The sequence below is a fragment of the Pleurodeles waltl genome, chromosome 4_2 (assembly GCF_031143425.1).
Source record: "Pleurodeles waltl isolate 20211129_DDA chromosome 4_2, aPleWal1.hap1.20221129, whole genome shotgun sequence".
Classification (NCBI taxonomy): domain Eukaryota; kingdom Metazoa; phylum Chordata; class Amphibia; order Caudata; family Salamandridae; genus Pleurodeles; species Pleurodeles waltl.
In genome coordinates this window covers 106,694,413-106,711,900 of record NC_090443.1, presented here as the reverse complement: position 1 = coordinate 106,711,900, position 17,488 = coordinate 106,694,413, and the positions used below count along the sequence as shown (strand labels likewise).

The window sequence follows — 17,488 nt, the reverse complement described above, 5'->3', positions numbered from 1 at the left end:
GCTGTTTGACACAAGCAGCAATTGTTGTGTTCCTCAATGTAGCTTTGCTATACATGTGTGTTTTTTATGGCTGGCTGCTGTACCTGATGCAGAATTTTCCACTTAGACGTTGTGTTCGTTGGTGGAGGGTCTTTTGCTCCGCCATAGAGTACGTTGAAATAGCCAAAGCTGCTGGACGTGTCTGCGGATTAAATAGTAGCTGATTTTTTGGTGAAAGTGACTTGCTTGATTTATTTGTCATTTTATGGAGACGGTTTCCTTGAAATCTGAGTTTTTAACTTTGATTTCGTCAAGCTTAAATACATCACAGCGGGGGTTCTTTCCAACTTGTGTTGCCATTCTGATTTCACAAGCTTTTCTCGCCAGAACGATAAGCAAGGTAAATTGTCTTTTCTGAGAATTAAAGGGAAGCAAATAACCAAGTCTTTTAGAGTTTTACAAACTGAAGTTCTTTATTGATGATACTAAGAGATAGAGGAAGCTCATTCCATGCTTGCTGCAAAAACAGACAAGCATCTACTTCCCTTTGTTTTTGGTTTAAAAGTTGGCAGCTTAAAGAGCAAGGCCTTACTAGATCTTAGCTCCCTACGCAGAATATAATGTTAGAACCTTTCTCTTAGATATTTAGTTCCAATGTCATACTATGCTCTGTGAGCCAGTCTTAAACCAAACGCACTTATGCACTACTGGGAAATGCAAATGTTTTAGATGTTGTAAAGTGTAGAGCTGGAGAGGGAGTCTCAGAACCATTCGTGCAACAGTTTTCCTCAACCTAGAGCCTATTAATCAGGATTTTGGATAAAACCTAAATAAAGGCTGTTGGCATAGTCGATTCTGGAAATAATTAGTGCATGCACCATTGTTTTCTGTGCATCAAACATAAAAATGATGCAAACATTTCTTTAAGGGCAGAAGAAAGAGAAAGGCGTACCCATCATACTGAGGATATGCAGAGAAAAAGTGAGTTTGATGTCAAACTTTATTCCCAGGTGAGTAGCTACCAGAGCTGCGGGTGGAGACGTTGAAACACCATCAGGCTACAGTAATTGACATTAGAATAATTGATCTTCCTAAAAAATAAATAAAAAGGATCTTCGTTTTCTCAGGTCTCAGTAACACTGTTGCATCCATTCAGTAACTTTGGATAAACCCTTTGATGGAAGAATCTGAAACTTCAGTGATTTTATCTTGGATAGAATTAACTGTGTCTTTGGTGTAGGACACTAATTTGATCCAAAAGTTTCTATCAGTGGTGCTAATCGAGCTATGTAAACATTGTTAGAGCAGGGCTCAAAGATGAACCCTGAGGGGCCACAAGTCTCAGCCTTTTTACTACCTGGCGAAAAATAGGACAAGGTTACTGTTTGATGTTTACAACACAAGAAAGATTGAGCCATTTTAATGCTTGACTGCAGTACATTCAGGAATTGACTACTTATGCACGAGAGACTGACTAACTGGCAAACACTGTGTAAGACCTAGTTGGAAGAAAAAGCTCTCAAACATAAACAAACTACACGCAACCACAGCATTGCCAAATATATCCTTTGGTTGCACACATGCCAGTGAACATGTCGGCCATTCCACATAACACACACTTCAACGGATAGCAAAAATATTTTAGAGACAGTCTCAGGACCAATGAACATAACGGAAAAAACAAACCTAAGGACAACCCTGTGAAACTCAGTTGAACCATCACCTGCATACAACTGCATTCAATTTGTTTAATTACTTTAAATCACTGCATTCACGGATAATATCCCAGCCTCAGTCATTGAAATTTCTCACAAATCCTGTATTCCACTCTTGCTTATCAAAAATTAGAAACTGCAAACCTGGACATTGATTTCATGAAGAAAAACTTGCCCAGTGATATCCCTTTAAATGTCACCAACATGGCTCATTGAGCTCTTTTCTGCTGACAACTGTGTGTTTGGCAGGTTACAAGTTTGAATTTTTACAGGCCCACTTCAGCATTTGGTTTTTTCAAGACTGATAAATGAAGTGCTGTTAAATCGAGCAGTAATACTACAGGAAAAATGGCAGTAGCAAGTATTATATAAAGTAAATCATTATTAAATAGAAGAAACACTAACTCGACCTAGACGTGTGCTCAAGCTAATAACCTATCATCCACACCAACGATATCACTTTTCACCTGGGGGAAAATCTGTAACAATAACAGCCAGGAGGACTTATTGACCAGTATTACTTTCTTCAGGCCTACTAGTCTGGTCCCATCTAGGGACAATTGTGAAGCTGCTGCTAGCCAAGAAATGAAAGACACTCTGTCAGTCTCGAGAAAGGAGTACCATGCAGGCTTGTTCTTCTTGATCTTCCTCAGCTTTTTACTTCATGGCTCAGTGAGCCTTCTTCATTATCCTGACTTCACCAATGAGTATCAACTTCACATTCGTAAAAGTAATTTCCTTTTTAGGTTTTTCTTTCAGCTGTCTGTTGTCAAAGTCTTGTTGTGTACATTATGAATACAAATACACGTTTGGGGTTAGAGACAATAAGTGGTAATGTTTTTGTCTACTTGTTAAGTGAAGTAGGTTCAATCCCCTGCAACACAAACACTTCAGCTATCAGTTTACGTTGCCACCGAATAGGTTTGTAAAAATGCGTTCCCTGCTGCTAAGGTAAGATATGCTTCTTCAGGTATACCATGTTCAAAATTGTCAATATGATTCATTATTACAAGCCTTTGTTAGGGCGAGTGCTCTTAGGAAATAAAGTGAGGTGCTAGCTCGTCTTGTATTACTGACAGTGGTTCCAATATAAAAATGTGTACGCAAGTTTGCAAAACTTAAAATTTGAGGCTATTTATCATGCTCTTTGTTGATATGCAGATGCATTCAGAAAAATGGAAGCAAACTTACACATTGCTTGTTTTCTAAGTAAAATGAACCCAAAGCATATTTGCAACTTCATAAAAAAAGTCAACAAAGAGACAGTTTTGGTTATCGAGCAATTTTAAGGACAATTTTAAATACCATTTCTATAAAACATCATTAGGTAAAGCTTGTTTCAAATGTGAATCACTGTTACCAAAACACACACAATTAAGGGCCCCATTCTTAAAGAAAGTCACAACACTGCATGGGTCCAGATTTAAAACTTTGGGGATCTCACTACAATTGACTGTAAAACCTACAATATTTGCTGGGTGTCAGGCATACTCGTATCAAACTTATGTGAATTCTATTACTGCTTGAGGAAATATAAACAAATATATTTACTCATGTGAAATCTGCAGAGCAAGTGGAGAGCCACTTGTTAAAACGTTTGCATTTTTTACTACTTATTTTGTCCAGGTTAAATTTCTGACCTTTTTGCAGGGTGTGAAGAGATTGGAGAGGAGTTTATTAATTACATTAAACGTGTAAGTCTGTGGTTGCTCGGAAACTCACAAACATTCCAACACTATAAATTCCACTTCTCTCATACTTTTAGCCCCTGTGAAAAGACTTGCTCACACGAAAATCTTCAAGCGAGTAAATCCTTTTGAGTGCTAAAACAACTTTTGATCACGTTAGTCATATGTGCATACATTAGTAGCTTTGTGAATTGGGCCATGACCTTGTGGCTCTGACGAGACCTTTTAGAGAGCTAATCTAATGGTAGGATGTAAATGTCCAATGTTAGTTTGAGCACTTCCTATATATTAAGCTATGGCATCTTTTGTGAATTTACAGTGGGCTTACAAGACTGGCCATTGTTTGTAAACATTTTCACCCATTTGCTTGCTCCTGTTGCTCTTCTTCCTCTTGTGTTTGGTCCTTTTGACTGGCTGACATATCCTTTCACTGATCACAATAAGGGAGCTACTTTTTTTCTCTCTCACTCAGCACTTTAAAGAGTGTATATGTTTTCCACCTCACTCCTTAGAGTGCCTCAAATACTGCTTCTTTACACCATGCTGCATTGCTACCCAACTAGCCTGTCTAAAAAAGCACAGCGACAGGCATATTTTTGCTGGGATATGACTGAAGAGCTGAGGCTAACATCTGTTTCTTATGTTCTACATATTGCATGAAAGCCCAAGCCACACACAGGCTTTTTGGTGCTATGCGTAGGGCCTCTGCTGCACCCCCTCAGCTGGTGTATAGGGCAAAAGACACATCTCCTGTAAGTCGATAAACCTATTTGCTGAGTTACTACAGATGACCAAATGACCGAATCCTGTGAAAAATATATTAGACCTTGACAAGCATTTCCCTTTACATTCTCACACTTTTTTTTAAATATATAAATTATGTTCGGAGTTTTCTGAGTGAATTCTACTTGAAAAAATCCAAGCCATTAATAAACATTGAAACATTGAATGCAGCCTTCGGTTGGAGATATCATAAGATGTGAGTTTGCTGTTTTTCCAGTATTTTGAAATATTTTTTTTTTCTACTTTTTTGTTTAGCAAATGTTTACAAACATTGGCAACCCCAAGAATTCAGCATTCACATTCTAAAGGCGAGACTTATTTTCAGTGTTTGTTTGTTTTTCTTCCATGGGTGTGAATTTGCTTCACTGCTGTTTACCCATTAACACTCTAGCACCCTTGGTTTGAGTTGCTTTCTCCCCCCACGCCCTCCCCGAGTTATCTGTTAGTTCCACACACTTTCCCGTGTTACGCACCTACTTGTGCCTAGCCGTGCTGTGGTTATGCAGATGCCTGTGCTCTTCCTACTTCAGTTATGAACGAGCAGTAATTTGGAAAGTGCAGCCCTCTCTCTGCATCCAAGGTAGTTTCTTCTGCTTGGCCAGCGAGGGGTAGAACAGGATCCCAGTGTTTTGAAATCTCCCTGTGCTAGCAATGCATGCTCTGTGCAAGGTGCCTTGAACATGTCTCTCCAGGGACAGTTCACCCCAAAGCAAAACAAGCATATGCAATGCAATAGGTTTCACATTTGCTTGAGTTAGAGCTATTGGCATTGTAAATTCATAACTGGACTTTTCTTGCCACATATATTGGTCAACCCTGCCTCATAATTTCGTCTTTTCCTGCCATATAATTACAGTGGCCCTGCACATAACTAAAGCACTTCCATTTACCTTCTTCCTCTATCTGCAGGAAAAAATGAAAATGTTGCCATTTAGCATCCTAATTTACATCTGCCGTGCTAATTGTAATAAAATACTACTTTCACCACCCCACCATCAGAGTTGCTGACTGGCTAGCACAATTCCCCCTAAACAGACTCAAGGCAGTCTGAGGAGAAAGAACTAGAAGGGTCACCCAAGCATATCAAGAGTGTTCAAACAGTCATAGTGTAATAAGGATGTTAAGTTGGCCTGAGTCATGGTCATAATTGTAATAGGTAAATATTATTTTGGGGATCCAGAGATTATGTGGACCGAAAGCGCACATCATGATGAATGTTTTGAGGGTGTTCCCATTGTCCCAGGAACACCACTGGATGAGTTACGAACAAAAAGGTTTTCTAACAAATAATGCCCTGTGAAGCATTATGGGGCACGTTTACGTGCCACAAATATTTTAGTATGTTGATATGACTGTAATGATTGGAACAGCCCCTAGAGGACACCACAATGAAAATAGCATTTGTAAGAAACATGGTCATGTAAGTATATAGTTAGCCCATAAAGGGTATAAGCACACAAAAAGAAAAATGGCAATAAATAATTCAATGTTACCATGTATTTGGCTCCCTGAGGGCGTAGTGTATTAAACAATTCATGGGAAGCATGCCCATAGCAATATCACATCACAAGCAAGGCCCTTAAAACACAAGCTATTCCCAGCTGTAAAACAAACGTTCCAGCCATGGGAGCTCTTTATAAGATACTGAATGGTGGAAGAGGTTATTATTTTGGTGTCACCACTAACCTTGTGTGGTGACCCAGAGATGACCTAGACAGAGTGCGTCGTGCTGAACTTTTTTGTGGTGGTTCCATTTCCCTAGGACCACCACAGGCTGAGGTATGAGCAAAAATGTTTTGTGAAAGCAATGCAAAGCATTATGGGGCAAGTTTACAAAGTGCATTGAATATTGTAGTATTGTCTCTCCTGCTGAGTCTGGAGAGCCGCTTTCACTTTGAGGATTTCTGTTTTACATAAAGCATTTACAAATTTCAAGTGTTTTAAGGGTAGAACTACAAGAAATGACTCTGATTAGGTAACTGTGAACAATGTGACCAACGCTTCAATACCACCAATGGAGTTTTCACTATTCGTGCTGTGAGCGCCATGAAGCACAAAGGGGAGAGACAAAAGAAAAAAAATAGTTCGCCCACGCTGAAGTATATACACAATCGTGCAGTAATCCATGTAAAAGGGGCAGTCTGCAAGGTGTGACAAAAACACTCTCAAGGCGGAACAAACGTAAAGCATTTATCAATTACTTCAACTGAGTTTTGAAAGGCAAGCCCAGGAACGAATGAAAGTGATGGGTGTGGTTAAAATACATAAAACAGTTCAAAGCGCTTGCATGATCGACCTATAAAGTTTAAAAAAAGAAAAACAAAAAGGTACCTTTGCGCCCTTGCAGGTGTTGTATCTGATCGTAAAATTGTTTAGCAATCAGAATGATAGACACTAGGCAGTTTAACTCCTTTGTGTTTGTGTGTAACTTGGTGGTTTTTGTATAATTCATGTTCAACTTGTGTGGTATTTATTGTATTAGCCTTGTTTGATTTCTTGGTTGGCTTCGTGTGTGATGCAGGGATCTAGTTGAAGCTGTAGTTGTCTGACTATCGCAATGTGATTCAACTCATCAGTCCTTGTTCTTTAAAAATAAATGCAATTTAGTTGTGTTTGCGGCTGCTCCTAACACATTTGTTACAGCTTCTTAAGGGTCTCAAAGGTTTCCTTTTTGCTCTGAGGCGGAGTGATTTTCCTCTTGTCTGAATACAGAATTTCTTGGGCTTCAAGATTCTGAAAAAACAGGTGAGGGCTAACTTTTGAACCATTCGTTCGATGGAAAACTCTGTTCAGTGTGGGTCTCAAAAACACCTAACAGCTGGTCTGCAATTTTCCACATTGCATGTTTATAGCCCTCATTATTAGGAGTCTGCGTAAGAACACTGTACCACGAAGATGGAGGTAAAGTGGTATAGTGATTTGCAATACATTTAAAGAGTAGCAAGCTGCAGTCAGAGCTCTGCTTTCCTGTGTAGTTTTAAGTGCTTGTCTGAAAACGAAATTATTTTTCGTAACCATTACTTTAGGTCGAAGTTTGCTAGCGACATCTTGGGGACATTTGGAAAGCTGCTCTGGGAATGCATTCCATCCATCGTTTACTATTGGCTCTGTGGTTTGTAACCCACATTTGCTTACTTTCATTTTGCTGGCTCTAGTTTTTTTGGGCTGTCCAGCTTTAGTTCACCCCTTCGGTTACCCAAGCCCTGTTTACTGGATTCTTGCACCAGTGCTCGATTTCAGTAGACAGGCCTTTAAATCTTGTTCTTATCTTATCACATTTGAGGTGCATTCAAAAACAGATGTCAGGCTCTGTCATGGTGCTTTGTGTTTACTTTTATTTCTTTAGCTTCAAAGTGAGTGGATTTGTGTGGCAATCATGATGGCTGCTAGAGATTTGCTTGAAAAGGCAGTGCAATTTTGTTTTCTAGCACACAACAAAATTTAAATGTCTGCATATGAAATGTGAAGATTATTCAGAACATATTGGAATTACAAAATCACAAATTAAGCACATTCTTTGGTAATTCTGAAGTGTGGTGGAAACAAATATTTTATGATCAAAGCAAATCAATACACTAGGTGATAACATTTCTACATATTATAGTTTGAGTGAAGTATAACTGTACGTCTATGCAAATGTAAAGGTAATTTCAATGGAAGATGTGTTGTCTGTTATAGCAGTGCGGTACCGCACTATGCATACATCACTTTAGCTCACTCAACTCTACACCACTCCACACCACTGCAGTTTACTCTGCACCACTCCACATTACATTACAACACTCCACACTACGTCACTGCACTCTGTGTACCACTCCCCTCTATGCCTATTCACTCTATGCCTCTCTACTCTGCACCACTCTATACCAATCACTGTATCCCACTGTACTCTACTATGCCCCACTGCACTCCATAGCACTCCACTCTGTGCCACACCACGCCGCTACTTTGCAGTACTGCACTCTAGGCCACTACATACAATGCCAGTGCACTCTACTCTGTACCACTCCATTCTACACTAGTGCACTCAATGCCAATCCCCTCTATATCACTTTAATCTACTCTGCGCCACTCTATTCTACCATGCACCACTCCACTCTACTCTGAAACAATCTACTCTGCGCCACTAAACTCAGTGCCACTACACTCTAAACCACTGCACTTTACACCAGTGCACTCTACACCACCTTACTGAAATCGAGTGCACTCTACTCCAGTCTACTCTGCATCACTGCACTCTACACCATTGTGCTCTACTTACTCTGCACCACCGTACTTTACGCCACTGCTTTCTATGCTGCTCTACTGTGCACCACTCTACGCAATTGCACGCCATGCCAGTGCATTCAGCAGCAAACTACTCTTCACCCCTGCATTCTACAACACTCTACTCTGCAACACACCACTCTCTGCTATTGATCTCTAAGCTACTTTACTTTGCACCGCTCTGCTGTGTTCCGCTGCCCTTTGCTCTGCGCCCCTTTGCTCTGCGCCCCTTTGCTCTGCGCCCCTTGGCTCTGCGCCCCTTTGCTCTGCGCCCCTTGGCTCTGCGCCCCTTTGCTCTGCGCCCCTTTGCTCTGCGCCCCTTGGCTCTGCGCCCCTTGGCTCTGCGCCCCTTGGCTCTGCGCCCCTTGGCTCTGCGCCACTTTATCCCACTTTACTCTATGCCACTGTACACAATGGACTTTACACTGCTACACTCTGCCACTACACCCTATCATGCATCATTTCGCTCTACTCTGTATCACTCCATTCTGTGCCAGTGCACTCTACGCCACTTTAAAACCAACGCACTCTACCCCACTCTAGTCTGCAGCACTGCATCCTGCCAAAGAACTCTGTTACTCTTCTCTGCACCACTACACTCTATCCTGCACCACCCTGCTGCATTGTGCACCCATGTACGGTATGCTGCTACACACCATTCTACTCTGCATCGCTCCACTCTGCCACTGCACTCTGTGGCAGTCCACTCTAAGCCACTCTAATCCACTTTTCAACACTGCACTGTATGCTATTGCAATGTATACAGCTGCAATTTACCCTGCACTAATCCACGCCACTTCACTCTACTCTGAAACAGTCATCTTTATGCCACTGCACTCCCCCACTCTGCTCCACTCCACACTACTGCACTTTACGCCACTGCACTCTACCCTGCACAACCCCACTCTACCCTGTACTGCTCCACTCTACACCACCTCACTCTGAAACAGCCTACTCTTTGCCTCTGTACTCTACGCCACTGGTCTCTACCCTGCATCACTCTACTCTATGCCACTTCACTCCACTCTAAAACCATATACTCTGTGCCACTGCACTCCATGCCACCGCACTGTGCACCCTACGCCACCCTGATCTAATCTGCACCACTATGTGCCACTGCTCTCTATGCTACTCTACTCTTAATTGCTGTTCTCTATGCCAATGCACTCTCTGCCACTCTACTCTTAATTGCTGCTCTCTCCACCAATACACTCAGCACCACTTTACTCAAGACCAGTGCACTCCACGCCACTGCACTCTACACCAGGAACTCTGTACCACTGCACTGTACTTCACTATATTCTGCAGCATGCTACCATTGCGCTCTACATCACTTCACTCTACAACACTGTACTTTAGGCCACTGCTCTCTGCACCACTCTACTCTTCAGTGCCTAGTGTAGAGTGGTGCAGAGTAGAGTGGTGCGTTCAGTGTCACTGCGCTCTACTATAATCTGAAGGGCCACACGCTCACACTACTCTGCACCACTCCATTGCACTCTACTCTGCACCAAAGCACTTGACTTCTCTCTGAAACAATCTACTCTACACCACTGCACTTTACCCCGCTGTAATCTACTCCTCACCACTCTACGCCACTGCCCTCTACATCACTTTACGAAAAACCAATGCCCTCTATGCCATTGTTCTGTACATCACTGTCCTTTTCTCAATGCCACTGTACTTCACTTTACGACACTCCACTGTTCTCCACCCTATGCCAAAATATTGACAAGTTAAGTAGGATACGTAAGAGACATTGGCATCTACTGAGAGAGGATGATTAGCTCAGATCTTTTGTTAATTCTCAACCATATATTACCTTTCGGAAGGGTCAGACCATTAGCACTATACTTAGACCAAGTTTCCCAACTTCTTCAAGGAATGAGACATGGTAGTCAGCCAGGACCCACGTTTTGTATAAATGTGGAGAGCGCAGAATAGCAAAAGATAGGATCATGTTTTTCAGTTACAATGGGTAGTTCCATGGTCAAGATTCATAACTACATAAATTGTTCTACTAGATTTGCTATATATGTACTAATATGTAAATGTGATAAAATCTATGTAGGCAGCACTGTTCGTCCACTGCGGGAAAGAATAATGGACGTTTGAGGGCAGTGAAGCATGGAAACTTAAGGTCCACACACTACAATGCCTGAACAGGATGTTCACTGGAGCTTTTTATTCCATGACATAGACAGTGCATCCAGACATTAGAGGAGGGAACCGTGAATTAAAACTGAGGCAGCAGGAATCGCAGGATTCTGAGATTGAGAGCAGTTGACATGGTACTTAATAACAATAACGGGCTCCATTACTTCTTGGGAGATTAACTCTGTTACCGGGGGAAATGTAAGCATGTCTGTAAACTGCGAGTTACGCATTATTGTATGTATATGTAACTGCGATTTAATTTATGAATGTGAACAAAGAAGTCAGAGTGGCCATCTATATTTTTGAAAATATTTTTCAGAAATGAGCGGCAAAGTAAGCGTGTTCTAACTTGTCGTTTCAGGTGTTGACCCTGCTTTACAAAAGGAGAACAGGGGCCAGACGCCTGCTCCGTCAGCGGCTCCAGCGCAGTCCGGCTCGCGCTATCACCGTGCTCGTTCTGGGGGCGCCCGTGATGACCGCTACCGTTCAGGTAAAGATGCCAGTGGCTAGACGTTAAATAGGCTATGCATTCCCATTCAGGGACCAGCTGATGTGCCTGTGAATCATCAGATCTTTCTCATTGGTGGCATTTTGCAAACTTGTTGATTATTCGTTAGTTGCGATGTCTGCACACAGTAAAATACAAAATATACAAGTTTGTAATTTAAGAATACTCAAGATATTCATTAAATATCTTAATTAAAAAAAATTCTTTACATTTCTTTACTTGTCATAATTTCACCTGAAGCATATGATATTTTTACAGGAAACAAGTTCGTAAAGAGTAAGAATGCTTTGGGAAAAGCTATAGTTATGCATTACAACATTGGAAAGACCTTGTTCACGTTCCATGTACAAATAACGGGCAATAGATTAACGTAATTTCTGAAGAGTTAACCTAATTGCTCCGAGAAACAAAGTTTGTATTGATGCAATCTTCTTTCCATCTTCAGCGTAATCTATATCCCGCAGGCCGAGTTATCGTCTCACAGGTCGACTTTTTTAATTCATTTATGTGTGCTGTGCATTAGGGTAAAGCTGTGTAGCTTCCAAGTACATCTGCTGCACACACTCCTTTAATTATTGTTAACACCATATTTGTACTTTAAGTGAGAAGATTTGTGCCCTGAGTGAAACTTATTTTAGTTATATCCTTAACCATGTACTTGAATCCTGAGTAGTGATCACATAACCTTGGAACGTATTTTTGTAGAGCATATACTCTTCTTAAGGCACCAAATCCAGCCAGATCTAGTCATTGCACTTTGAGGAGGTGCACCTTCTTCCATTCTACCACCCTCTGCCCCTGGAAACATTAGAAACACTGCTATTAGTTAGCATTCTATGGGAGTTGAAGCTTTTCATAGATGTCCAGAGTCATCCTTTAGTCCCAAAAGATAGACTGCATTCCTCTTTTTTACTGTCTGCATATTAACAAAGATGGAGTACTGTAATAACTTAGGATTTCTGCACATGCTTTAAAGAAGCTTTACTGCGTATAAAACACAGCTGTATGGTTTATCTGCCATCTGAAAAAAGTTTGACAGTGTCTCTTAGGCTCAAAGAACCTTGCATTGTGTAAGGATAGAGAAGCAGATTCAGTTTAAATGCATTTGTTTGCTTCCTAACATTTGCTGCCAACCGACCCAGTCCAGCCTAGCTCATCTTTACATCCATGTACTCCATCGAGGGCACTCCACTAAAAATCAAAGTTTCTGTTGCGGGTTCTCAAAGTGGGGGTGCCCACTTAGCTGGACTTTTCATATGTTTGGGTGTCCCAGTCTCTAGAACAGATTAATAGTTAAATCCAGACAAATTTGAAAGTACTTTGATGTCTGCTGAGCCATGATCAGCTCCTAGAGTCGGCAGAAGATTTTCAAGATGCTTTCACTACTGTTCCCTCTGCTTATCTTAGAAACAGGAATCTTTTGTTCCAGTTGATAGCCATCTACTGGATGAACTACAGTATCCATGCCAACTCAATTGTTAGTCTGTATAGCTTGTGAACCGCACTACACCTAGCCCCCATAAGTATAGTCACTGCACTGCCTTCTTCTTTCAGCTGCCTGGCCTTAAAAGGCAGTAAAAAAAAGTGCAGCCCAAGACAGTCCTAGTTGCATAATATTAAAAAAAGTTGAATGCCTCGCCTTCAGAAGGTCTGATTGATACTTTACTTATCAAATATGAAGAGGTCCAAGGTTCCCTTCCTGCTTGATTGCCCAATTGAAGAAAGTTTTGAGTGGGAACTCAAAGTTTAAGGGGTATGGACCAAAACCCCTTTGTAAATAAATCCAAGGCGTATGACGGAATGAGATCCCACATTAATACATTTTATGTACAAGAAGTCTTTATTTATAAGTTCATAGATCCATTCTAGTGCGGCAGGTAGAGATTAAACCAAGAAACAGTCATTGATGCATAGATATTTCCAAGGATTTAGATGAATGTAAGACAGTTGCAGCAGCCAATGAATGTAAGACAGTTGCAGCAGCCAACACGTGTTTCGCCCCCTACGGTAATTCCACCTGGGGCTTTCTCAAGGCAGTAAAATATTCATTGTTATACAGCACATCATTATGGTCTATGGTCCGAATACCTTAGAAACATACTCTTCCGGGAGAGTGGCAGCGTGTTGCCGAATGCGCGTCTTTCCAAGATGGCGTCCAATTGAGAAAGCCCCAGGTGGAATTACCGTAGGGGGCGAAACACGTAGTTGGTTGACCCATTTCTTGACTCAGACTTCCCCATTGCCCTCAGAACAGTGTCCTTCTTTGGTGCACATGTGCTTGATTTGAGCCTGAAGCCAGTTCGAGGCTCCATGTCCTGTGCCACTATATTGGCACCCCATTGATGCTCTTGCTCAAGTGACAGCTTTCAATTAGGATTTGCTAGTTATATTCTGCCCTAGTCAGCTCGCGTTGGTGCGCATTGGAGCCTTTGACTAGATACCTGCCAGTGGTCTTCATGCTGCTTGACCCTGCTTACACTATTGGCATCACCTCAATTAAGACAACCTTTCCTTTGCCCCTGAAGGTTTTGACATTTGTTTTGGCACTGTGGCTATTACCAGAATATACAGCATCATTCCCTGTTTATTTTTTTGAGTTTTTAGGGGGCTATGACATTTATAGGTTTGTGCTCCTACGAACCTTGCTCAGGCGTCGTGAGCTTTCATCCAGAATGTACAATGAGGAGGGCTCTCTTCTTCCTTATTTAGATTCTAAAAAGAGAACCTTTTTGGGTCTTGAGAACCTCAGTGATTTCAGTGCTTCTTCTGAGTGTTCCCTTGTGGACCCCATCATTTTTTCTATTCATTTCGAGGTGACGATAAATTAACACACGTGCCAGAAATGCAGAGGAGAAAAACTTAACTTGAACCATTGTTAAGCATGCCATGGTACTCAGCATGAGGGGTTGGACGGATTTGAAAGGAATTTACAGGTAAATAGAGTATGCACTGGAATTATTGTTACGGAGACAAGTTCATTCTCTTCATTTCCCAATACCCCACCATGCTCCTGGGGCATAGGTCTTCTTCTCACCCCTTGGCCAAACGTGAAGAGAAAAAAAGAAAAAAAAACATTTTGCTACTCGTGAAAAAGAAAATAGTGAATTTGAGGAAAAAAATCTGAAGTGCCTCTTGGGTGCCAAAGCTTAAAAAATTAACTTCAAATGTTGTATAACACTACTGTTTAGACTGGATTGTCTCTTACGTGGAATACTGCTGTTTACACCTCCTGAGTGACCCCACTGCTTGTGAAAATAGTATCATGATTTTGTACATGCCCAACTAGCTCACTAGTCTAGTGTGTGTGCTGTGGACTAGGCCTGTCCATGGTAATGCCAAGATCCTTGTTGACATGGAACTATTGGCTGTGTTCTTTTATGTTGACATAAAGCAATTCTGGCAGCATACTGATTTTTGCCAATTAATTATCTTGAAACACACCTATTTGATGGCATTTGTGGCTATAGATATGCATGCTCTGCATACTTCTGCTGTCTAATGTTGGGTCCGGAAGGTTACAAGCTTTTCTTTGTAAAGTCTTTCAAGATTCCTCCTCTTGCTGTTAATGCACATGGGCATCGACTCCATTTTTAGATTGTTTTCTCCCACCATCAGGTCCAGTTGTGTTTCCCCGAGCTCCAGGTCAAGGCCGTCTTTTCAGACTCTTCTGTTGGAGATACTTCTCCCATTGTCAGTATTTTTTTTTCAAAAGCGTATTCCTTGCATTTCGGGACGAGAAGCAATCACCTGTCGTATCAATGCATCCCGACTGAGGCCCTTCAGCCCACAATTTTTCTTCATTCCACCTTATGAAAAATGAACTCCGGTTGGAACGGACTTCCTTACAGTTCTGCCCTAAGTTCCTTGTGAAGTTCCCACGAATTGACCAACACCAGGTCTATAACCTCTGTCTGTCCTCGAACCATAAAGAGTAGGACTGCAAAGCGTATAAGTCTTTTTGATCGAAGAAAACCCTATGGGATCGAAGGGCACACTGTCGTGAGATGCAGTGGTACACAAATGAAGAGACGCCAGACATCTTCCAGTATCAAAATATCGAGTCAGAGCCAGAATAAGAGTTACAACAGGCCTCAGTAGTTGAGGAAGAGGCTTTTTCTGTTGATGACTCGATGTTGGATGTAGACACTGTCCTTGAAATGCAAGCTCTCACTCCAGCGCAACTACAGCGAGTACTGGCTCCACTGTCCTGCCCATAATTCCAGCATCTTCCACCAAAGCAAAGGCTCCTGGGCCACCACTGCCGTCAGGAAATGGTCGGCACCAAATAACTAATTCAGATGCACTGCCATTGTGCTCGGCAATGAAAATAAAGCCTAAGCATTCCAGTTCGGTACCAAGCCATCCATCTTCTGCTTCAGTGCGGAAAGCTTTGAGGCCCCATTCGGCAATGAACACCCCGGTTCCAAAAAACTATCACCATCCTTGGCATGACCATTTCAGCATCAAAACAGAAAGGCAGTTCGGCGCCGATAAAACAGAAAGGGTTACTGTCTTCGGAGTCGAGTACTTCTATAGAGACTATCCTTCACAAAATAAAGAAGCAACTTGATACCAAGCAGTCACAGCTTCATATTCAGCCGCAGACTGGCCTTGTCTTGGTCCAAACTGTTGTTTTGACACCTTCCAAAGGACAGCTTGTGTTTGGGGAGGCTATTGATATTCCTGCGCCTCCTTCCAAACAACAGAGGACAGACAAAGACTCTGCTGCTTTACACCCTCCTCTACCATCCTCTATACCACCATCTATTCCACCACCACCCTCACCTCCACATCACTCCTCGGAGTCTCCACCCCCCCCCCCCAAAAAAACCACCACTCTTTTCAAAGGGACAGGGGACAAAACTCTCCCTTTCCCACAGGAGACAGACCCTTGATCACATTATGATGTCAATCCATGCACAGAAACAGAGTTAAAGACTGAAGTCTACCCAGCCAGACCCTCTCCCCCAGATGACACTACTTCTTTTCAGGTGCTCATTGGGAGGGTGGCTACTTACCATCAGGTGCCCTTAGATAAAGAGCCTATTGAGAACGATTCCTCTTTGAAACTCTCTCTACCTTCTGCAGGGCCATACAGTATCTCCCCATGGTAAAGGCAATGCTGAGGCATGTGGATGACATCTTTAAAGGTCTTGCCAGGGCATGTATCATCACACCACATGTGGAGAAAAAATATAAAGCTTCCCCCTCAAACCCCATTTTTTGTAGCGGTCAGATTCCCCCTGATTCTCTGGTGGTTTTTAATGCCAGGAAAAGAGTTAACTCCCAAGCCGCTAGCAATGCTCTACCTCCTGACAAGAAGAGTAAGCTAAATGACGCTTCTTGAAAGCGTGTTGCAGCTCAAGCTGCCAACCATTTGCGTATAGCTAACACACAAGGCCTGCTAGCAAGATTTGACCATGCCACTGGGATGCGATGAAAGAGTTTCACCAATACCTCACAGAGGAACACAGGAAGGGGGAGGGGGGGCTAAGAAATAGTCAGTGAAGGTCAGCTTATTTCAAATAGTTCCATCCTCTGTGCTCTAGACTCTGCTAACACGGTCACCAGGGGAATAAATACCAGCATCCTTTTACACTGGCAAGTGAGCTGAACATTTCTGTGTTTAAACCCAAGTTACAACAAACTATTCTTAATATACCATTTGATAAGGAGCACCTATTCGGTCCACAGGATGGTCAGGTGCTGGAAAAGATGAAAAAAGAAAATGGGGTGGCTAAATCTATATGTGCCTTGCAAAGCCCTGCTACATGTGGTTCCTTTCACCAGCCATTATATAAACCCACCTTCAAGGCCACGGACACCTCATCATCCTAGCATAAAGGCCAGGTGCACACATCCTAATATAAAGGCTTTTATAGTGGCTCCTACAAGGGAAACAACAATGAAGGAAGAGGCAAAACACCCTCCCCATGTGGCTCCTCCACTGCCACAAAACAGGGACTTCCTTCTCTTTCCCCTGACTGCTCAACACCTGTCAGGGAAAGTCTACAACAATTCTTCAGGCCTGGCAAAACATAACACCAGATGAATGGGTGTTGGATATTATCCAACATTATTACTGTCTGGAGCTCATTTCTACATCTCTAGCCATTCTCCCTAACACTCACAAATGTTCTCTAGCACACATCACTCTGCTCCAACAGGTACTTCAGACTCTCTTAAAAAAGAGCCGTAGAACCCGTCCCTCCACACCATCAAGGGAGAGGAGTGTACTTTCTGTACTTTGATTCCCAAAATGGATTGGTCATTAAGGCCTATTCTAGATCTCTGGACAATTATTACATCCTTTCAGAACATTTTCACATGGTAACACTCCAGGACATGATCCACTCCCATCAGCAAGGCAATTTCCTCTCAGCATTAGAATG

The 17,488-nt window shown here is 42.2% G+C and overlaps 1 protein-coding gene across 1 annotated transcript in view; it reads left to right on the top strand.

Annotated features, from left to right (window-relative positions):
- DIP2B (disco interacting protein 2 homolog B) overlaps window positions 1-17,488 on the top strand; it is a 738,038-nt gene that overhangs the window by 257,868 nt on the left and 462,682 nt on the right. Inside the window, exon 3 of the mRNA XM_069230866.1 lies at window positions 10,950-11,078. Coding sequence (XP_069086967.1) covers window positions 10,950-11,078 — 129 coding nt within the window. The remainder of the gene's footprint in view (window positions 1-10,949; window positions 11,079-17,488) is intronic.